The sequence below is a fragment of the Zeus faber genome (assembly GCF_960531495.2).
Source record: "Zeus faber genome assembly, chromosome: 12".
NCBI classification, from domain to species: Eukaryota; Metazoa; Chordata; class Actinopteri; order Zeiformes; family Zeidae; genus Zeus; species Zeus faber.
Genome location: NC_137196.1, coordinates 9,165,178 through 9,190,073, shown reverse-complemented (window position 1 = coordinate 9,190,073; position 24,896 = coordinate 9,165,178). Strand labels below are relative to the sequence as shown.

At 42.2% G+C, this 24,896-nt stretch overlaps 1 protein-coding gene across 1 annotated transcript; it reads right to left on the bottom strand.

The window, feature by feature from the left end:
- Positions 1–591: 591 nt before the first annotated feature.
- LOC307238024 (solute carrier family 25 member 36-A-like) lies at positions 592–23,386 on the bottom strand. The gene is made up of 7 exons (XM_080010867.1): positions 23,167–23,386; positions 21,350–21,514; positions 17,716–17,793; positions 14,552–14,652; positions 8,728–8,794; positions 4,615–4,904; positions 592–3,880 (listed from the first exon to the last, which is right to left on the bottom strand). The coding sequence occupies exons 1-7, from the start codon at positions 23,205–23,207 to the stop codon at positions 3,687–3,689; spliced, it is 936 nt and encodes a 311-aa protein (XP_079866993.1). The 5' UTR covers positions 23,208–23,386; the 3' UTR covers positions 592–3,686.
- Positions 23,387–24,896: the final 1,510 nt, after the last annotated feature.

The following is a 24,896-nucleotide window of genomic DNA, read 5'->3' as shown; positions in this document are numbered from 1 at the left end:
TTGATTGTCCGGTCAGTTTGAAAGTGTAAGCATCGATTCAATTGATTTCATTCCCATTACAAAAGAAAAGTTGGTTGAAGTTTTGAGCGTAATTCAGGGTTGGTGAAAGTTGGAAATAAACTAATAAATCACTCGGAGCGCTAGTCCGGAGTGATCCGCTACTACCAGTTGAATTTGGAATTGGAGTAGTCTAGGTACGGTTTAGTTTGCCTCCCTCTAGTGGAACGAAGCTGTAGCTGCACCTTCGGGAGAAAATAAAATGCACATGAAACATCAATGAAGACATTGTTAGAGTTGATTTTGGAGAGTGTGTGTGTGTGTGTGTGTGTAGCATTTTTCAAATTGATCTTAATGACTCACTGACTTCAGATCACTTAAGTAGGCCTGTGCACTGAGAGTGTATTTTTTTTAACTAGCCAAGCTGAAATGATCATAATCCTGGAAACCCTCAAAGGGAACTTTTCATGTCTTCGTAAAGTCTACCAAGTCACTCTCAAACATCTCCAATCTCAGATTGTTTTTTTTTTTTCTTTATCTGCCTGAAGGGATATGCCAGTACGGTGCTGTATATCCAAAACATATGAAAGAAAGCAGTGTTGCAAATGATTTTTATTGACTTTCAACAAGAAAAAAAACAGACAATGATGGAGTTTGCAAACATTGTGGCTATTTTTTCTGCTTAAGAATGCATCCTGCCCATGTATACAAAAAGAACACTGAATGCCTTGGATAAACTGAAACAACATTAAAAAAAAAAGTCAAGTCAAAACATATTCAATTGCAAATATTTGACTTAAATCTTTGCATGTTATCGTCCAGTTCTGTGTATTTCTCACATTTTGGTAACTTCAGCTCAAGCCACTGTTGCACTGGAGGTAAAAATTAAAATACTGTTAGTGTTTAAGTTCAAACGAGCTCGGACCATTGGGGGGGTACAATAGAGTCACAGATCAACAACTTATAAACCTTACACCTTAAAATTATGTTCATTTTATTCCCCACAGATTAAAACTTTTCTGCAAACATCACATTATTGTCATAATGGGGGGGTTTCTCAGGAGGAAGAAGTATCTGCATTGCTGTTCCACATTGGCTGATAAGTTAGAAGATACAGGACGTTGGATCGTGTAAACATCGGTACTCATAGAAAAAGATTCACATTTTGTTCAAAAAGAGAAAAAGAGTTTCTTTTAATAGTCATTGAGTGAGTGACCTTCAGCGCCGATGCTTCCGCGGTGTACGGTGACAAGACGCACAAGAAAATCTGTGCGTCTTTGAACAAAAACAAACAAAAATTATATATAGACATTTTAACACATCTTAAAACAAGGTTCAATTGCACACCATGAATTTCAAAAGAAATGCCAAATACAGCATACATGGGACTAAGATAGGTGAAATATGTACAAACCGGTATTATATACACACGTGGATATCCTTCACAAGTATTGAATACTCTGAAGAGGACAATATATCTGATAGAAGAACGGTTTTCCAAAATACAACTTTAATATACAGCAATATTTTTTTTTGTTGAGGTTTTTTTTTTTTTTTTTTATTAACACAATATACAAGATTTAACTTTCCACACGACAAATTTGCGAAGCACAAGCCCTAGTAGGCCACAAAAGTGCATGTTATAACATCAGTTGGAAGCCACTGGAAGGAGGGCGGAAGCTACCGTCTCTGGAGTAGATGTCACACACACACACACACACACACACACACACACACACACACACACACACACACACACACACACACACACACACACACACACACACACACACACACACACACACACACACACACACACACACACACACTGAAAACAGCAGTGTGAAAGTGAAAACCGACTCAGACTGAAGGGTGAATTCACAAAACGATTGCAGAGTTTTTGCGGGCGAAAAACCTGCGCAAATAACCAGAAAAGAAACCGTTTCATTCTCCAAGCACCTGCAAACGGTGAAATGCACCCCTAACTGCGCTGCCACACAAATAGCATCTCCAGCGCTTATCTCAATGAGGTAATGTGCATATATTTGGCACAAAAATGGCCTCTTTCTATGCAAATGAGCCTCATTGCAAAAAAAGTCCAATTCACAAACACCAGGGCTGACAGCCACATGCAGTTAGTGAAATTATTAGCGTCTTCAGATAGTTGGTGGTTACTGAAGCACAGACCCAAAAAATGGTCTGCGCTCCGGCCGTATTTGCGCTGTCATATCATAAACGCAAGAACTTTTGTGAATCAGATGTTGAGACGGGGCAAATAGCACTCGCAATTGATTCACAATTTATGGTGCTATCAGTGGCCGCTATCCATTCTTTGTGAATTCGCCCCTCAGACTCTGACAAATGATTGGTGCAATACTCCAACTCCTAGACTTTTATACTATCTTCAAGTAGTGGCACTCCGTTATTGGACACGTTTCAGTGGATGTGGGACAGACAGACACTTCCTCAGAACCCTTCAAGTCCTGAGAAATGACTCTGTGGGTGTGGGATACAAGGTTTTCCTCTGTACTGCCCACAAATCCTTCGGTATTTGTTAATTGACAAACTGTTCTGAGGTCAGCACTTGAGGCCGGGTTGTCGCCACCAGCGCCATCATCCGACAACTGATACCGAGATAAATCAATACCAACAAAATAAGCCACACACAGAATGAGCCGTCAGCTTTTGAGCGACGGACAGCGACACTGGCGGGCGTCTGAGGCATCTGTTCAAGCGATGAGCCATTTTCTGTGGTTTTCTGCCACGTGACTACGGACGACAACCTCAGATCTGCTGGGAGGGGGGTGGAAACCGCTTGGAGCCAGTCGTTGTGTGTAGCATGCGGAGCAGCAGGTTTGTTTTGGGGGGGGGGGGGGCAAGAAAACAAAAAGAAAATAAACAAATAAAGAAAATCACAGTGGCAATTGGAAAGGGGTCTTCTTCACATTCTCCCCAGGCTCTCATTTGAAATGTGATCTCAACATTCAAACTCAACATCAACGAGGCAAAAAAAAAAAGACCATCTAAATGAGGCTGGATGAAATATGACCGAGTAGGGTTTGTTTTGTTGACTACGTTGATTACGTTTCCTTTTTTTCCCCAACCTTCTCAACAACCACTATTCTGTCAATTGAAGATTGCACCCAAAGCACCCCCATGGCCTCCATCACAGTGGAGTCGATCGTTTTCCCGCTCCTGTGGTCAGAGGAGAACGAGTGAAGCTGAGAAACATTTGTTAAGGCCACTGCATTGTTTTTAGTTCATATCAGTTCCTCCCTGTGTAACAGGCTCAGTGAAATACCAAGCTTTTCGGAGTTCGCCCCCCTCCTTTGCCCCCCACATATTGCATTTCACTCTTCTTCAAACTAGAACCAGAGTCTGTCAGTACCAGCAGGATACGCCAAGAGATGCCGATATGTTATCGAAGGACTTTTCTTTCTGCGCCTCATCTTCTTGTTCTGGTCCAATGTAATTTTTTCCCCCCTCCTTTGGTCTTCTTTTTTTTTGTGTGTGTGTGTGTATATATATATATATATATATATATATATATATATATATATATACACAGTGTGTGTGTATGTATGTATGTATATATATACATACATACATACATATACACACACACACACACTATATATATATATATATATATATTCTGCCCAAACAGTCTGTTGGTTGGTTGCGAGCCTCTAGCGGTGGAGCAGGTAGACAACCAGTTCGTAGGTGGCCATCATGATAGCGGTGTTGGGGATCTGCCGGACGAGGTGGGTGGTGAGGCCACGGTACAGGGCGCGGTACCCCTCCTCGCGGGGCACGGTGAGCAGCGTGTGGAAGAAGGAGCGGTACTTGCTGCCCTCCTCTCGTAGTCGTGTCCGGATCACCTCTGCGAGAGGGGAGGAATAGGTCAACCTGCTGGTCAGCACTGGCTTTCCTCACGCCGTAAAATGTCCAACTACAGCCGACCTTCACAGGCTGTCTTTATGAGCTGTCCCATATACTTAAATCAGGACAAATTGACTGTGACACTGCAGTTTAAAGTTTAAAACAATATGAGTTTACACCGGGAACTGCAGCATTATTGCTTTCTGTCTTTCCGTGGTATTCTCATTAATTTCACTTATTGCACAGCGTGACTCACTATTCTTCTGTTTAAATTAAAGATGGTGCTAAAATGTGATCTTATCTTTGTCGCTATATCAAGTCTTCAGTTTTTGTCTGATAACATAATTGAAATGACCATATACATTAATAACAATGGAATAATTGCCTTTAATAAATTTAAATAGTGGAACCTTCCATTTTTCCCCATTCCTATAGGGGCCAATGTGCAACTTATGTATTGTACCAGATTTATTGATATATTTGTTATTAAAAAATAAATAAATAAATAAATAAAATACATTTGATAGAATGGATTAGGCTATTTTATGTTTTTATTTTCCTTTTTTTTTTTGCTTGCTCAAACATGTTATCTCAGAAGACGGAACAATCAGGTCATTACATAATACAACAATCATCAGCCAAATTTTAACTAGGCCTTTAGTAATTTATGTCCAATTCTTTTTTTTTTTTTTTTACGAAATTCTGGATTTTTACTATGAGTAGCTTGACGCTCACCGTGTGGGTAGGCTATGGAGGTGGCGCAGGTCTTGGAGGTGGCGGCCGCCAGCATCATGCCCACAAAGTCGGAGGCGTCTTTGACGGACTCTTCCTCCTCGTCCATGGTGGCCTGGGCCTTGGACTCCTGCAGCTTGCGCTTGATGCTCTCGTAAATGACGAAGTGGATGACGGTCTCGGAGATGCCGGCGTAGGAGGCCGACATGCCCCTGTAGAAGCCCCGCAGGCCGTCGGTCTGGTAGACCCGCCGCACACACTCAAAGGCATTCATACGCCGCTCGCCCCGGTTCCTGTTTTGCGGTTAGGAAAACAAAACGGGAGGCAATTTTAACCTGCTACATTGGGAACATTCTGATTGCTGACCATGTTAATGTTGCGTTGGACATATTACCATACTGTGAAACAGTTAGATCACCTAGATGGAATTTCAACTCCTCTCTCCTACAGGACCATGTTTTCAAAGAGGAGTCTGGAGCACAAATTAAAAACGACATGGAAATATATGTGGCTACAGCACCCTCTGCTGGTATTGCCTGGGTGGCAATGAAGGCTTCTCTTAGGGGCAATATCATTCAATAGCATCATAAAGGAAAAAGTTAAACGCCCTGCAGTTCACCCTACTAGAGTAGAAATAGCTCAGACTAGTTTGAAGCAGAATATGTCTCCTTCTAATATGAGGGAATTAGCACAACTCAAATACAACTGTGTTCTCTCCAAAAAGGTGGAGTTTCTCTTGTTTTGGGCAAGACAAACTTACTTTGAATCTGGGGATAAGCCAGGGGAATTCTTAGCTAGATATAATAACCAGAAACAATCTAGCTCAGCAATTCCTGCAATACAGGAGGGATATAAATGGTGCCTCTTATATATCGCTTTTCCAGTCTTGCGACCATTCAAAGCTTCACAATACACGCCTCAGATTCACACACACATTGATATATAAAAGACATATCAATGGCAGCGACGACCATGTAAGGTGCACACCAGCTCAGGGTTAGGGTTCAGTGTCTTGCTCAAGGACACTTAGACGTGCTGCCAGGAGGAATGGGGGATCGAACCAGGAAACCTCTGATTACTGCACGACCCGCTCTACCTCCTGCGCCACCATCGCCCATATAAATTATGCTTCCCAGGCTAAAGGGGGAACAGCAAGACTATCTTGACAGCCCAATTACAGAGGTATAGCTATATAATGTAATAAAGGAATTACCTTCTGGTAAAACACCTGGCCAGGATGCTTTTACAGCAGAGTTCTTTAAATGCAACTGACTGACTGAACTTATGCCCTTAATGATGCAGATGTTCAAGGAAGCTTTGAGAGAAGGAAAATTGCTTCCTTGCTTACCACAAGCCATTATTACCCCTATTGTTTAGAAAGATAAGGATCCATTTGACTGTAAAAGCTTCCAACCAATCAGTTTGATTTCAACAGATTGTAAAGTTTTATCGAAGGTACTGGCTAACAGAATTGAGAAAGTGATTACATCTCTTATCCATCCTAATCAGGTGGGATTTATTAGTAAAAGACACTCATCTGATTACATAAGGCGGCTATTAGATATAATGTGGTAAATAAAGGACTTAAATTCTCCCACTGCGGCTATTTCACGAGACGCGAAAAAAGTGTTTGATCGTGTGGAATGGAGATATCTGTTCCACACTCTTATAGCCTCCGGGTTTGGTCAGACATTTATTAAATGGGTAGAGGTTCTGTATAATATATATATATATATACAGCATAATATAATTAACCAGAGGCAGCGGTGCAGACAAACTGAATTATTCTCATTTCACATCAGGCAGAGGAACTAGACAAGGCTCAGGTCTTTCTCCTGTACTCTTTTGTTCAGCACTGGAACCTAGTGGCTGCAATACGCGGAAATGATGCCTTTCCAAAGGTCAGATTAGGGAATAGAGTTTACAAGCTTATGTTGTATGCAGATGATGTTTTGCTGATGGTATCGGACCCTGTGAGGTTGATAGGGCGGGGTCTGGAGCTGCCTACGCTGATATTTTATCATTATGCTTTAAGTATCAGACATTTAGCTCAGTAGGAATTACCCCCAGAGATGGTTCCCACATGGTATGAGATGGCACGGGTGATGGGCTCTCCTCTCGCTCTGTTGAATTGTTTATCTACAAAATTGCCTCCCCAGTATCAATCTCATCCTATCATATCACACCTGCAGGAAACATGGATGTCAATATGTCAGATGTTCAATTTAAATCCTTATCTCAACTTAAATTAAGTATATGGTTGAATCCCAAACTACTAATAGGCAAAGCCCCCTTCATATGGAAAGAGTGGGTGGATAAAGGTATTCTTACACTTGGAGATTTATACAAAGAAGACACTCTAAAACATTAAATAAGTTAGTCTTATATTTTGACATTCCCAGATCTCATTTCTGGCAATATTTCCGGATTAAATATGATGATATATGATAAGATATGATATTATATATGCCTTAGGATATTGGCAATTAACGCACATTCTAACACAGGATTTTGGCTCACCAAGAAATGACCCTCAAAACGGAAATGGAACACACCACAAGGCTTCATTTTATTACTCAAAGAGCTTTTATCAGGCCAATACAATACCTAGTGCTCTAAAGATGACATGGGAACAGGACCTGGGCCTCTCATTAAGTATACAGGAGTGGGAGGGGATTCGCAGAAACTCTAAGAAAATGTCAAGGGATATTAGAATTAGGCCTATCCAGTTCAAAATTCTTAACCAATTTTATTGGGCACCTTTCTCGAATCCACAGATTAGAACTTAAGGACACATCGAAGTGTTGAAAGTGTCAGGCCCCAGACTTATTTCATGCCTTATGGGAGTGCCCAGTGATCCAAGACTTTTGGAACCGGGCCCAGAACACGTTACAGAAGTATCAGAGGACAATTTTGATTTTGAACCAGGACTGTATGTACTGGGTGATCCTTGACAAGTTGCTTGTTGCAGTGTATCCGATTGGATTCTGACTTGCATCATTGTGGGTAGACAGGTTTTAAGGTCGTGGAAGGCATCAGGGAGCCCATCCTTTCAAGACTGGTCTACTGAAATCGGTAAAGTAGCCTATTATGAGCAGATGTTTCATAGAAGCACTGAAAGACAGGATAAATATATTCAAAATTGGGGAAAATATATTGTAAATCTAAGTCCGGGTAATGGGGATTGACCCCAGCTTGGATTGGTAGCACAATAGGCCTATAGGTTACTTGAAATGTATCACTTGGAAAACCTGGCACACTACTATTACTAGAGGACCCACTTTTTGGTGTCTTTTATTTATTCATTTTTTAGATATACTGTATGTATATATTCTATTTATTCACTTATTTGCCTATTTACTCTTTAAGATAAATTTAGGTTACTTAATTTGTCTTTGTTCATAGTTTTTTGTGTTTTTATTTGGTGTTTGTTTTTCAAGTTTCTGTGCACTGTGTTAAAATTTAGAAAAATTTAATAAAAAATATAAATCATAAAAAGAAAAAAAAAACGGGAGGAGGGAAAGAAACACCGACATAAAAAAATGTTGTGTTGCCCACGTTAGGGATGGTAATGTAGGATTTAATTCATGACCAATAGCCGACCCTCATTAACCGATCATTAACTGTTAACCAAACTAATATTAAAACATTGGGGCACTGTCCACCCCACAAAAAGTTTACTTTCCAAATTTATTATAAATAAGGGGAATTATAACTATATTTTTATACACGAACACAGCTTTTCATGCACTCGCGGAGAGACGAACAGGAACAGCGCATGGAGGAACTCTTGCCCCGTTCCTCCGTTTAACTGTTTAACTGATAGTATTAAATCAATCAAAATTCATATTGTCGGTTAACGGTGAAAAGGTTAATTATTAACATCCCTATTGATGTGAGCCGTCTCTGTTCTTGGTGTCCGCCTTTCCCGACAAGAGAAATATGCCCAATATCCCACCACCTCAAGTGACAAAGAAAAAAAAAAAAAACTTGTATTGTAATCCACCCAACACAGACGATCTTATGGATCGTCACTTTAAACAGTACGTTTCAAAAGTTCCACCTTTTTTTTTTTTTTTACACAGTGTGAAAACAGAGGCAGAGAAGGTGTCTTACCTGGCGTCCAGCTGGAGGCGGGTCTTGATCAGCCAGATGGGATTGGTGGCTGTGATGGCGGTGAACCCTGTTGAACGGAGTACAGAGGTTCAGAGGGGCAGCAGGGACATGGAAATGCAGGGCAACAGTCTAGCCAGCGACACTCAACACTCTATACTAAATTAGGAAGGCACTTCACCAAACAGGATCAATGGGTCATGGCTTTTGTTTCAAACTGGATATGACCAAACACGGTGACATAACAGTAAGGCGGATTCGATGGTTACAGATTCTTTCAGACTCTTCTCAGACAGACTCATTTGGATGAGTCGGTGGTGTATTGATCCTTTTTGTGTGAAATACTACCTAGGTGGGTTCTACACTAAACAGTTTGCTAAACTAACCACAACAACTTAGCTCTCTCCACAGACCGTGAAAACACGTCTGGCTTCTTTAAAATGCATTCTTTACTTGTAAATAAACTGAATAAATAAGTGATATGTTTGTTTTTTTTTTTAATCATTCAATAAACCAAGATGGTTTGGTAGCACCAAACGCTTAATAATAAAATAAAGCCTGTTGATTTGAATATTTAATACCAGTAAAACATTCAGCTCTTCTAGCACATTTAGGCTATAAATGACACTTCAGATCAGCTTTAAGAGGCTGTATTTTTTAATTAAGATATGTACAGTAAGTACGCTTTTAACAATCTCTAATACAATGCACAATGTTTTTATAATAACTCAGAGTGCGTGTTTGACCCTCACTGTAGGGAGGCCTGTTCTATTTTAAGTGGGTTAAGTTTAATGAATCAACACATCTTTTTGCATATTAACAGAGTCTAATATTCATTCCACGATAGGACTAATAACCCAGCCTTAGCCGTGACTGTGATGATGAGAGTTTAGCGGTAGACAATGTAAATTGGCCGCATGCCAGACAGGCTTGCACTGGCACGGGGAAACAAATGGTGCACAGTGAAGACTCTTCAATTATTCAGGTGCATTATAGTGGAAAGCCGCTGAATTAATGAAGGCTATGCTGCGTTGTAGCATTTGGTAAACCTTGATTCATTCACTGAATATCCGTTGGTTACGACAGTTCCAGCCCTCCATTTGAGTTTAAATCGGTAGTTAAATCCTTGACGAGAGCATCCACAATGTTAATAAATATTGTAGGTCTATATGCGTCGGAGTTAGCAAATAATTTACTTTTACAGTTGATAAGGAGTAGCACAATAACAAGAACTACATAATGCCTTTTCAAATGTGACGTCTGGGAGTATTAAGTTAAATAACGTGCAGTTTCTAACACAATGAACGGCACAAAGCCGCTGTAAATGATTCCAAGGATTCAAATGGCGTGACAGCACATCTGATCAGAATGGGCGAGCGTGGCAGAGGCCTGTACAAGTCTGGGACGGCTAGTACATCAAGCAATGCAGCCCTATGATAAGGCAACTGTGTGGAAGTAGAGAGGAGGATACAAGGCTGTTGAAGAGAAGGACATACAAAGAGGAGGAGGTGTAGAAGGAGGAAGATAAAGAAGGAAGTAGCGTCTATGGCGTGTACTCACGAGGGAGGGGCAAAGCTCCTCCAGCTCCTCCCCGCTGCAGCTAGTAGCCTGCAGATATGGGGGGCACAGATGGCGGGGGTCTCCCACCCAATCACGCAGGGGTGAAAGCTTTACAGTAAAGCCCTAAAATAGACACAGGCTTTTCTGTACCACAGTCACACACAAGCAGCAGTCACAACCAACCCCACCCAGCCCCACCTCAGTAACAACGGGCGTATGGGGAGGAGATGGGTGGTGGACATTTGGCCACACTCATCTTTCCCCATCAAACCACCCATGCTGGCCCCGCCCCCTTGGTTGCATTATTAAATTGTGTATTTGCCTTTCTTAAAATAAACAGGTGAGATGGTAAGAGGATGAAAAGGTCACTCCGTCTCACCATTCCTCCGAGATTAAAATCCACCCCTCCCTTAATCTTTAACCCTTTAGCCAAGTCGAACATAGACAATGTAAGTTCAATAGTAAAAAACAGCTCCCATTTTAAAACTCATACCCATCGCTTATTCTTGGAGTATTGCTGTTTTGTTTTTTTATTGCTGTTTTAATTTGTTACCATCTCACCAGCCTTGTCCAGTAGTGTGGGGTGTTCATTTAGGTTTAAATATTTGCTGAAACCAGGAGGGAGAACATTTAAAAAAAGGGTTCAGTGGGTACACCTTGTTATCGTTGTACCAATATCATCAGTTTATTGTGGGAAGATTAATTTATTGGCTGGAATAAATAAATAAATAACTTTGGAGGCATTTCAGGATATGCTGAGTGAGTTAGACAGGCAGTTCAATGCTAACCTTGTCGCTCTGTGTGTCAGAGTCTGATCGATGGATGACAGTGATGGACGATGGAAAAAGATGGAACAGTTATGGCACGAGGATGACTTCAGATTGAGTATGGAGGGGTGAAACCAAAACTATTAAGTGCAAATATCAAACTCAACTACCCACAAATACCATTCCAGGTCAGGTTCCACCCTTTTTCTAAAACTAGTTGGAATATATACAAGAATACCTTGAAACAGTTGATTCAGATGAAGAACAATCTATCTTCTAAAAGCTTGAGGCGACCTTTTCAGGAGTAGTAATAGCCCTACGTCAACAGCCCAAATTGCCGCAAACCACAAAAAGAGGGCGGCATCAGTGAAATTCAGAGGCGAGGGGAGAAATAATATAAAATAAAATAAATTGATGTATTTATGGGGTGGTTTGAGCCAGTATATTTAAGCCCAATGCAAGTGGAGCGCTGCAGTTGTGTACACAGTGTTGCTGCTTTATCAACAAGGTTCCTTTATGTGTCAATTCCCTGGTTAGGGTCTATGAATACATGGCCGCTGTGTGCTTTATTCCATATGGGTTTGACCTACATTCAGGAATAAGACAGCATTGCCCAATAAATAAATAAAAACCTTCTATGTCTTCGTAATATTGAATCACATGCTTCGAGGTTTACAGAGGAAGAAGTGAAACTAATGTGTTAAGAAAATAAAATCATAAACTGGCTTCAAGATAACTGTGTGTGAAAGCTTTTGCTTTCACAGTGTCTCGGTACAAATCAAACAATCATAGATTTTAAGAGGGAAAAGAAAATCCAGCATCACTACTGGTTCAACGTTTGATTAAGCAGCCTGGCAAAGTCCTACATATGGCGGGATATATTATCCAAGCACCAGTTAGAGACAGCCAGAACATGAATTATGTGCAGCGACAGCAGTGCAGCCTCTTTCTGCAAAGTCATCTGGCCATTTTCCTTTAAGATAATATACACAGGTCAGCCACAACATTAAAACCACTGAAAGGTGCAGTGAATAACATTGCTAATCTCGTTCCAATGGCAATGGCTTTCAAGGGGTGGGATATTTTAAGCAGCAAGTGAACAGGCAACTCTTGAAGATGTGTTGGAAGCAAGAAAACTGGGCAAGTGTAAGGATCTGAGCAACTTTGACAAGGGCCAAATTGTGATGGCTAGACGACTGGGTCAGAGCATCTCCAAACCGGCAGGTCTTGTGGGGTGTTCCTGGTGTGCAGTGGTCAGTGTCTACCAAAAGGGGTCCAAGGAAGGACAACCGGTGACGGGGTCATGGCTGCTCTTGGCTCTTTGATGCGAGTGGGGAGCGAAGTCTAGCCCGTCTGGTCTGATCCCACAGAAGAGCTACTGTATCACAAGTTGCTGAAAAAGTTAATGCTGCTATGATAGAAAGGTGTCAGAACACACAGTGCATCACAGCTTGCTGCATATGAGGCTGCATAGCTGCAGACTGGTCAGAGTGCCCATCTGACCCCTGTCCACCACCGACAGCACCTGAATCTCATTTTCTTCTACATCATGTGGATGGCCAGAGTTAGGGTCCGGTCCGATCGAGCATCTGTGGGATGTGCTGGAACAACAAGCCTGATCCATGGGGGTGCCACCTCAATGAGGGGGACCTACACAATATTAGTGGTTATGAGTGGTGGTTTTAATGTTGTGGCTGATCGGTGTATATCCATGTCTTCTCTATCTAGCACTATCTGTCCATATATACCAAAAACCAACTACTAAACACTTGTAAGGGTCGTTTGGAAAGTACTTATTATAAGTCGCTTTGGACAAAAGTGTCTGCTAAATAACAATGTTATGTAATTGTGCAATATGTGTTTAAAGTGTGGACTTATTACTAATGGTGGATGACAGGAAAGTGATGGACAAAACACAATGGCAACACACAACATCAACCGCGGTGGTGACAAGGTTAGCATTTCTTCTGTGCTGACATACTAAACCTGTTAGAAGGATGTTGGTCATTACACATTACACTTTGCGTGTGCAATTCAGTTATCGCCATTGTGCTGAGGACACAAGGCGACACAAGCTAGGGGAGAGGGCTGTGTGCGGGCTGAGACTAACTTCCCAAAGCTCCGGCAACATGTTGTATATCTGCTGTATCAACAATACTGATTAATATCCATTGTAAAACATCCTAGAGTTTAATAGTATAAAAATAAACAAATAAATAACCATGGTTATAAATCATACCAGTGTGAGGAAAATGGGGTGCTACCTGACACGTCCGCCCGATTGCCGAGAGCCCCGGTTCAACTTTGGGGGTCGTGCTCTCTCCTCTAAAACACACTCAGAGCACAGGAGGGGGGAGGGGTGGGCCGTGCTGTTTAAGTAACAACTGGGATGTTAAACCATTAAGAGGCTTCTCAGCGAAGCCGCGAAGTAGGTGGATCAACAACAGGGGTGGGGGAAAAGAAACGAAAAAATGAAAGTATAAATGGAGGACACAAGGTACAATAGGCCCAGTGGAGGAGTGAAAGCACAACTCAAACTTTAAGGACCTTTTATTTTTGCCCTTTAGTTTCTCCAGTACTATTACAATTGTGTAATATTTATACATCTCATGACATACCCCCCTCTTACTATATGGTGAGAGTACAGCAAGTTAGTGTTTTCTGCTTATTTTCTACTCACCGCGTTTAGAAACACTCTGCTGGACTGAGGAGAAGGTTAGAAGTAAACACTCGCTGGGCATAAGCTGTGTCCCCTTTGTCATGCCAGTAATGTTTTTTTTTATCTTTCTTTTCATTTTTCTGACAAGGAAATGCAGCACACCATTTACTTTGAGAGAGAGAGTCCAGCAGAATGTAAGAAGCATGTGTTTACACGGGACGCAAAATATCTCATGGTTTGGATTTACACAGAGTCGGTCAGTTACTGGTCAGTCGGCGCTGTGACTAATTCGATCCTCAGAGTCTTAAATTGTGCTTTCGGGTTAACCACTTGTTGGTCATTTTTTAGGGGTTTTCTTCCCCCCCAAAAAATACTGAAGTAGGAGAGGAGGCAGCTAAATATTTCCGATAAGAAACGTAACTGCCGTTTAGCATTAGCATGCCTTAGGTCCAAAAAATCAGACTCAAATTTAAGACAAAATACGATCAAATAAACATAAAATCAAACCTCTCACACAAACTAACATTTGGTGGGATTGATTGTGGGGGTGGGGTAGGAGTTTGACCCAAGAATACTCAAATAAAATAAGTAAATAAATGACCACAAACGTGAAAAGGAGACGCGTCATTGTGCTATGCTAACAAACGCTAACGCCTAGCAGTGAGATGCACTGCCCAGCGGCCGTCAGACGGACAAGCGAGAGGCAAACAATGTCAAAACTTTAAATCAAAAAAACTGAAACGAAAGACGAGACGGACGGGTAGACATTCACATGGACAGACATTTGGACAGGTGGCCAGCAGGAGACAGTCAGGACAGGGTTCAAGGGAGCAGCCATTACCTGCCAGTCCAGCCGACACCATGTGGACCTGGGTGGAATCCGGCTCGAGGACGCCGTTCAGCTTCTCCTTGGCCGTCGAGTAGGCGGCAAAGTAGATCGCCCTGGAAGAAATTGACAAAAATGAAAAGAGGAAATTGTGGCAATGTTCCTTGAAAAAAAGGTTGAAAACAGTCAGTCCCAACAGTCTGATTGCAATTGCACTTTTACAGCATTGTCATAAAACTCGGCCCAGTGTCTGGTCACGATTTGGTCACGATTATTGGTCACCATTCTCCATATTACAAGGCAGTGTACGGTCAAAGTGATTCTGAAGCTGTTATTGTAGGGTTGAAAAAAAGTTCCATACACGCAAAAAATAAAAAAGACGTTATTAAGATAAAACATTTTTATTTATTTGTTTTAAATAAAATGATTACACAGAGCTGTGGAATACTCTGTTTCTGATTGGTCAATGGCGGCACATGCATATATGCTAATGCTAACCCCAGCTACAAACGTAGAAACTACAATCGAAGACTTGGAGAGAAGATTCAAGAAGAATGCAGCTATGTCCAATTAAACATTTATAACAGTTCATATGTTAGGTTATAGGTTTTTTTTTAAAGGGGGAATAGTTCACTATGTGGTTGTGCTTTCTTAGCGGAAGCACATGGTGATAACACACAATGATAACGATCCAGGTCCATGACAAAAGAAAGGAAGCTTTCAAAAAGAACTAAATACACACAGAGAGCAACTGTAGTAAATAAAATAATAAGAAATAGTTTAAGAGTTGTAAAATAACATGAAATTCAGCTTAAAATGAGAAACAGTGACTATAGTTGAATCCGGCTAATAAGAGTCAAAAAGCAGGCCACTGACGGAGCTTATCTCTGCCCCGTCATTCAGTCCATGTGGGCGGTCTTTACGCGCATGGCCAAAATCTCCCGCCCAGCTTTTTGCCGGCAGATTAATTTCCCCATGAATTCCGTTTCCAGCCGCCTGTCGCTGACTCAAATCAGGGGATTTAGTCGATGCAATGTTTCCCGCTGTGCAGAATTAAACCTGGCGACTCGACCGCGCTCAGACCCCGGGACCTCCCGTGTGTGTGTGTGTGTGTGTGTGTGTGTGTGTAAATGCATGAATGTGCCTTATAGTCCCTGCATTATATAATAACTAGGTCTAGGTGATGTAGATGGCACAAGCTACTTGTGTGCGTGTGTGATGAAGTGCGCGTGCGTGTCTTAGAAAATATATGCCAATACAGTCTCTGTGGATTGATTTCCTGAAAGTGTAGTATTCGGGCATATGTTCAATACACATAAACCCTAATGAGAGATATATATATATACATATATATATATACATATATATATACATATACACACACACACACACACACACACACACACACACACACACACGTAAACCCTAATGATATATATATATATATATATATATATATATATATATATATATTTAAAAAAAACATATGACAAAGCAAATAACCCCCAAGTGATGCAGTTCCTTATCAGACAGCTACTGTAGAACAATTCCTCCAGTTTAGAATTCCTATCTAGGAGTCTCCACATACTGCAGGCGCTGCACGTGACTGTGACTGAATTCTTCTGTGAGTCAAGGTGTGTGCTTGTTTGCTTTGCCTGATCCTCCGCAAAGCCAACACAACCCTGCCTCCGAGCTATCCTGCAGCATTCTTGCCACCGGCAACGTGTGAAAAGAATTATCCTTCACGCAGGGTGGGACATTTTGAATAAGGCCTGTGATTATGAAGAAGCTCACGATGCGTGTCCTGTGCCGAGTCACGCGGTTCGTTCCTTTATGTAACAAGGTCCTATGGCGGCAGAGGCTTTCCACACTTTTCCACGTTCTGACCTCTGGTGCTGGACGACTGGCCTCAAGAGGACGGAATACACACCCGCGCATGCGCACACGCACCGAGCCAGGGGCATCTTTTGTCCCGTGGAGCAGTTGAGTCACACTTGGAAAAACAGCAAAGGGGGAGGTTTTAGAACAGGCGTCTTCAACCACGGGGCTGAGGGGCCATATCCTGGCCGTGAGACAATTGGATGCGGCCAGTAACATGTTTATAATTTGGCTTTCTCAATTAATCCCCCTTTTTTTTTTTCGAATATAAAACGGAATAAAATAGCCCAAAACGCTGAAATATCGACGATGCACAGTCGTTCGGCTCCTTCCGGTTAGATTTCACTGGTTTTTCACCAATTCCTGCTACAAATGTGGATCGACGTGGATGAAACTTGAACCACGAGATGTCTGTGACGTCCAGGTTCTAACGAGACCTCAACCGTGTCCCTGGGTCCAGCGGTTGGCATGTTCCGGACACCTTTAGCCCGAAAAATGCCAATGAGAATAAAAATAATAATAAAAAATAAAATAATAATAAAAGTAAATAACAACAGGGCTGGTCTGCAGGCTGCACCCCTAATAATAACAATAATAATAAGAGTAATAATGAAAATAAAACAAAGGCAGAAGGATATAGAGCAGGCGTAAAAAAAAATGGAGTAAGAAGACGGGAGAGCTTTACAGCAAACAGGAAGATAGTACCAGTGATGTCATGTGACGCAGTAGTCAGTTACCAGGGCGAACTAGACGGTTCAGGGACCACCATTAAACACATATGCGCACTGACAGCCACTGCCACCGCCACCGCCAAAAACAACACGGCGGGCCAATAGAGCCGCTTGGCTGGGGATGCTTACACACAACAGCGCCGGCCGTCACATGACCAGAGTGTTGCAGCTGGCAAAGCTCTGACTCAAAGACAGATGCCGGCTGACTGGAAGAGCCTCTTACGTGATGGAACCCGGCTTGGCTGAGGAGGCAACGCAACCGTCACCGACTCGTTTCGACTCGGATTCAAAGCACATTTCCAGTTCTTTTAACTCTATTCTTCCAAGCTCGGCACGCACAGGCTGAACCGACTTATCAGTTAAGGGTTATTAAGGCGCACGTGCAACGTTTCACCAGAGATAACGAGTCGCTTCACTGACGTCAGAGCGTCAAGATGACCTACTTTGTCTAGCACCATATCTGTGCACTATTTGTTTTTCGTCCGATTCCGTGTGACTTTCGATCGGTTCTAATGCCTCTGGCTGAAAAGGTGAGAGGTCAGGCGGGAAGTGACGTAACGTAATACATACCTGGAAGGAGCCACGCCCACCAGGTTGGGCCCCAGTCCTCTGAAGAGGGAGCGGGGTCCCTCCCGTTCCAGAATCAACCTGCCAATGGAGAGGGGGCCAACAAAGGATTTAGAGATTTCATTATCTGAATGTCTTCAGGAAATTCAGGATTTCCACCCATCATTTTAACAGAAAAAAAACAGTATTGCCTTGAGTCAGCCGTGAATTTTACAGGTCTAAGAAATAATTTTAAAAAAGCAGCAACATAGTCCCACGTGGTTGTTAATACCTAAGTGGACAACGTGGTTGCCCGGGCACATTGGCCTGATCTACACGTTGACCTAGGACAATTTGCCAGAGTTTGACTCAGATTCTTCAAGTCCCTGACACTTGGTATAGCGTGACATTAAAAACGCTGAGTCGTCATTTCCCATTTCGGGGAGCCCTGGCCAACACCTAGCCGGGGGTGATACGGCTGTAGGCCTTGCATTGGCTCCATAATACATTTTCTGCTACAGCCGAGGTTTAATATCTGACCGTTCTTCACCATTTTTTCTGAGCAATATTACTGTTTCATAATATCCACAGGCTTTAGAAGGCGGCGTTTCCTCCAATTCCCCAGTCACCACATTCGGCTCAAGAATAAGCATTCTTGGCTCTAAAAACAGGTCTTGGTCTCCTCCTTCATGACCCATTTTTCTTCAGCGATGTCTCCATCGTTCTGGTGCTGCTCTCCCCCACTCTGGGATGTGTGTGTGTGTGTGTGTGTGTGTGTGTGTGTGTGTGTGTGTGTGTGTGTGTGTGTGTGTGTGTGTGTGTGTGTGTGTGTGCTATATTGGCCTTGCTCCTGGTTGCGTCCCATAGGGAGAAACCAGAGGCAGGCGAGCCGCACAACCATTTTCCCGGATTGATCACGATCGCGGGAGGTTGGATGCTGCTCCAATTCATAATCAAACCAAGGACCGGAGAAAGACTTGGGAAGAACAATATGACCTTTGTCTTTTTAAATGGCGACAGAATGAGCTGGCGCAGAAGCACATTCTTGATCGTATCAATGACCCAGAAGACCTTTGTTTCTATTTGAGCCTATGCAACACCTGTCTTTTTTTTTATGTGAGCGGCAAGATAAAATCCATGGATCCACTGAGCTGTGAATGTGCCAAAGTAGCTTTTTTTTTTACCTTTGCCGAATAAGTAGAGGCTGATAAAACAACAGTGTAACCTCATAGCATTGATATAATAAAGCAGTAACTGCTAACCAAGCCCTTTTATTTATTTAATTAAATGTATTTAATTTTATATATTTATCTTTTTCTGTTTCTTTGTTTTTCCTTTCTTTGTTTTTAATTATTATTATTTTTTGTAATAGAATTTTTTTATTATTAGAATTATTTTCTTCTCTTGGACTGCTTTAACGTTGTCTGGTTGGGCTTGTGTGTCTGGTTGTGCCTTTCTATAAATGCAAAATAAAATAAAAAAGATTGATAAAAAGAAAAGAAAAGTAGCTTTTTCTGGTCATCACCAGCACTTTATCATCTAGTTCAGGGTACATAGTACATTTTGGCTGCAGTTCTAAGTGAAAGGTCACCACTCAGTATGTGGACACTATCCACCGAGAAGAACATGCTGAAACAAAGAGCTACTGTAATATGGACCGGGTTCAAAATAGCTTCACGTTCTATGTGAACGTGAATTTGAAATTTATTTTAAATTGAATTAACCAGCTTCCCACTGAGTTCTCAGTGATGTTTTCCGTGATTGCCATGAGAGAAGCAGTAATGGTGTTGGAATTCTTTTTGAAATTGGAAAATGTATGTGTATATATATATATATATATATATATATATATATATATATATATATATATACACACACACATACACACACACACACACACACACACATATTTATGTGTATGCACACACACACACACACACACACACACACACACACACACACACACACACACACACACACACACACACACACACACACACACACACACACACACACACACACACACACACACACACACACACACACCACTAAAGAGTAATATGGTGATTAAAAAAAAACAACCTTTATGTTTAACTCTTTCGTTTCCTGTCATACACAGAAGTCATAGGCTTTGTCATCTGTTGTAGCTGAACTACACAGCATATCCAAAACATCAAGTATCTATTGCAGCTATATATAGCGGGTGTTTTTGTACTCCAAAATCAGAGCAGGAGAAAACAAACAAGGTTGTTTATGTGACCAACAAACCTATCAACCTATCAAATGTCTCCACTGGGTCTATTTGGGTCAAGCAAAGAAGCAACCGGCAGGAAGGGTTTGTCCACCGGTCACTCTGGTCCATTTCAAGACAGCTGGAGCTAAAAAGTGCATGTGCCTTTAAGGACCCCACTCACAGCGACGGGGTCGTGTTGGGGGCACTGGGTCGTACAAGGCAACACGGGAAACATTGAAGAGCTGAACCAACAAATAGTGAAAACATGACACAACCTCAAAGATAAAGGGATTTGAGGCGCTGATGTCCACATTGAAAATATTTTCCCATCCTCTGTCAGGACAATTCATTACTTTTTGGAGCCTCTATAAAGTTGCCACTTTCAAAACCAGCCACACGTCTGCTGTATCGAATCGTCAACCCAATATCAGTGTTTTCCCTATTAGCACCGCGCAGCGGCAATAGGGCGCTGTTGAAATATGACCACTGCAGAGGAGGAGAGGAGCATCTTGATGCGTCTCGTTTCGGTAAAGTATTCGCAAGGATAGTAGGTATTCCATATGCACTGATGTTTCATACGCGTACACCTCCGCTGCTACAACTCCCTCCTAGAGGCAACCCTGCATAGCATTGTAAGTTCAATGTAGGCTGCTGTTCATTTATGGTTTTTAGGCTTATTGTCTTTTTTCTGTTTTACGACTACTTAATTTTAAGTGTTGAGGTTTATTTTCCATTATCCTGCCATACTTAATATTTTATTGTGTAACAGCTTATTTGTCAGGTTTATATGGTAGGCATTTTCAAGTTCATTTTCCATTACCCTGCCATATTTCATTGTCATTTTTATACTGTTGACAGTATTACTGTCTCTGTTTTTCAATGTGAGCTGCTGGGACATTGCATTTGCCCTTCTGGGATGAATAAAGTATCAATCAATCAATCTATCTATCTCATCACAGCCCTTGTAATAACACTGAACCATATTAATTTGAGTTATGGGATGATGCCTTGCCCCTTTAAAAGGCCAATAGCAGTAGACATGACACTGAGACATCTCTGGATTATCCCTATGCTAATCAATATCATGTTCAGACAATTTCTATTACCTTTTAGTAACCTAGTTATGGGGTAGCTACAACCAAATCAACGTAATCCTATTTTTTTTATATAGCAGTTAAAACCATTTGTTGTTGAAGCATAAAATCCTCTATTAAGAAAAACACCAGGGCCAATAAAGATCCTTGGACGAAATAGCACAGAGGCTCAGTTCGTCTGTGTGGGCATGCGACCTGGCATGTGCAGCAGCATGGGGACGGCATGACCTACTATTACATCCTATTTAATCAAATACGGTGTGAGTGAATCCAAACCTAAATTAAGTTAAAAAAAAAGAATTAACTTAATTTTGTCTGGCCCGGTACTCACTTGAGACAGTGCAGGGGCCCGGGAGGAGCCACCCGGGCCACGCTGGCTCCATTGACGGCACTGAGCTGCACCTCAGAGATGTAGAACGTGACGGAGGAGGACTGGAGTCTTGTCTTTACCACCTCCAGGGGGCAGGTCAGGATGGCGCCCACCGTACCGCCACATCTGGGGAAGGGGGGGTGGATCACGAGCAGTAGGGTTAGGAGATAAAAAAAGACAGAAAGAGGATCTGGGATTGAACAATTTGAATGGGTGAGACCATTCTGCTTTTTGACAAGACACCACTACTGACAATAACAGGGCTTTGGGCAACCCTTAATATTAATCTGTAACACAATGCATTTCACTAAACTATTTGACTCTGCAATTATCTAGGTCAGGCACACAGTGACCTGGCGTGGCGCTACGGAAACAAACCACTGGTAATAGCAACACGCTGAGGGCACGCTGCTTCCACGTGCCTGGAGTGATTGCATGGCAAACACGACAGCCTTGACCATTAGTAAAACGAAGACTCTCCCCCCATTCCAAACATTTGAATTCATTTAACGCTAATAGAAGACACTGCATTGAGTACAAAACCAGAGAAATAATATACATTGTACAATATACACATTTTAGAGGGGAGCGGTGGCCCTTGCAATTTTGATTTATCCCACACTAATATGTTGAAATAAGTTGCATCTACATTTGCAAGGTTACCAGAGGTGGTAAAAATAACACGTGACGCATTGTAAGACCGTTCTATGGGCCTACATTCTCACAAACAATAGCCCACACAGTCAGACTTCTGCAGACAAAGCTGCACTGTCATGTCGACAAAAAGCTGGAATGTACCTGCTCTACACAGCGAGCAGGAAAAAACGAATGACCGGTAGGTGATATTTATTTTTGCGTCAGTGTGTGTGTGTGTGCTGGCTGTCGTTCATACAGCTATATTTACTAGTAGATCCATGCAGAGGCAGGGGTGACCTTTGGCCTACTTTCAGTGCCTTGCACGGGAGCTGCCCAAGGAAACCTAATGGCCTGGGCTTTATCGACACATTTAAACAAGCTTGAGTTGTCCGATCATGGCAGCATTTGTCTGGACTCGTTTTCACTCTTTTTTTAATGTGTGAAAAAAAAGACAAGGGAGGGGGGCCCTGACCAGTCGAGATAAAAAACCTAATTTGAATATTAAAGTTGCAGGGCGGGGGGAGTGTGAAGCGAATACACTCACACAGGTCCTCCCATATTCCTCCTCCTTTGTGTTCATGGCATCTGTCTGGTTGATACAATCACATTCCTACCTGCCTTTTCTACATTTAAAAACAGATAGTAGATATAGAGTGTGTGAGGTACAACTGACTCTCCCTGTGTGACCTAACACCACCTCAACCTGTGATTTTATTATGTCCTTTTAACATGATTTTAACTTTTTATTTATAGGCTTATTTCCATCTTTGCTTTTGTATTGTATATGTACGAAATGTCCTATGCAAATTAACTTGCCTCGGGGAAAGAAATGAGAGGAAAAGGGTCTATTTTGTAAACACATACACTTATGTGAAGGATCATACCGTTCCTATTCAGTTGATACAGAATGAGTCATGTTTTTCACCTGCTGGACGCCGGATTTAGCCCCGAAACATCTGAAATAACGGGCAGTACGTTCATTGATGGCGGTTACCCCGCTTACTGCTGTTGTAGGTGCAGGGAAAACGATCCGTCAGTGCCACCAAGCCCCACCAGCGGACGATCGGCGGGACAGAGAGAAGAGATAGAATAGAGATGGACGATAGGTGGTGGGAGTGATCACCGGTTTACAGATGACTTACCCCCCGGCAAACAAATGAACCAGTGTGTCCCTTTGGCTCATTCTCTAGCATGCTCTGCGCAGCAGACCGCGGATCCCGAGTTATCTGCTTCCCAGCCGATGGATGCACTTCCAGGTAACACGATGGCAATAATAATAATTTGAAAAAACGAATCAATAGTCTGGCGGATCTGTGGAAATCCGGATGAGTCAGAAGGCCGACGTGCCCTTCTCCTCCCGGCTTCGAGATCCCCCACCCCACCCACCCACCCACCCCCCGATTGCAAAGACGTCTTCTTTCTTCGACGCAAAAGCCACGCGGCTGGATGTCGTCGACGTGTGTGAAGAGCCCGGGTCTGGAAAAGGGAAATCGTTTCAGTTTTTCATCGGATGGCCCCGACTCCTCCGGAGCGCCCACATCAGCTAGCCCACTGCTGCACTGAGAGGGGGGGGGGGAGGGACCGTAGTATTTACTGTACGATCATAGGCTGGGGAGCGGACGTTGCCATTGGCCGGTCCGTCTGTCGACGTCACGCCGTCCCCGCCCCCTCGGCCCTGTTCACGCACCGTTGGCGTGCGCGCGTCCTGCGCCAATGGAAGCGGCGGTTTCATTCCAAAGTCTGGACCCTCGGCCCTCGCCCCCCGCCCTGGGTTTCGCACCACGAGCAGATCTCGACCAGTGGCTCTTCGACCCTTTTTTTTTTTTTAAGTAGCGTGCCCCGTCAAAGCTCTTTTTTTCAGCTGAATACCCCCGTTCACTGGCTTTGGGAGGAAAACAAGGACATTATCAGGAATTAACATAAACGATGCGCGTCGTATGTGTTTTATTAAACATTGTATATAGCAACATTTTTTTTTAATTTTTATTTTCGGAGTACCCCCCCCCCGCAGTACCCCTGCAGTACCCCTAAGTATACGAGTATCCCCACTTGAGAAACACTGATCTACAGTACTGTATATGATCCATGTTTCCTCATTTCTTGACAGATCAATAGAGTTTCAACATATCCAGTCAATTTCCCACTTCATATTTTCACAAACACATACAGTATAGACAGAATATATTCCAAGGCCGGGGATGCGTGGCAAGATTTTTATGTCGATTTGTTCAGATTGTTTGTTTATACATTTTTTTGTTCAAGTTTTTTTTTTTTTTTTTCAGATGTATCTTTTCTGTAAGCAGGAAAAATCAAATAGAATATAAGATGAAAATATATTGTTTATATATTTTACTGCCACTTCTTCCCACCCCTAGTCCCGCATCAGGTCCCACAAACAACAAAACTGAGACGTTCAGAAAATAAATAAGAAAAAAAATGTATATAATATAAATATTTTCTCAATCTCATTGAGAAGACAATGGTAGACGGACAGTTAAAGTTGAAAATAATAACTTACATTTCATAAGAAAAAATTAAAAATAAAATAAACTAAACTTCAATTTCAATGGATTTCTATTTTGAAGGGGCTTTTATTCTCACTGCAGACATATTTACGGAATAAATATCTATGGTTTAGATGGAGGCGTTGTGCTTGGGAAGACTATGATGTTAATTCTTTATTAGCTAGTCTATTCTCTTTGGGGACAAACTAAGCTCAGAACAACCTTATTTACAGTTAATTTTTATCTATCATTCACATGCACACACTGACGGAATAGGCTCTTCTCATTGCAATAAAAGTTCTGTCTGTCTGCCTCGTTTATTACTGGCACCTTGGAAGGACCGGTTAAAGAAGGAAAAAGGGCTTCTT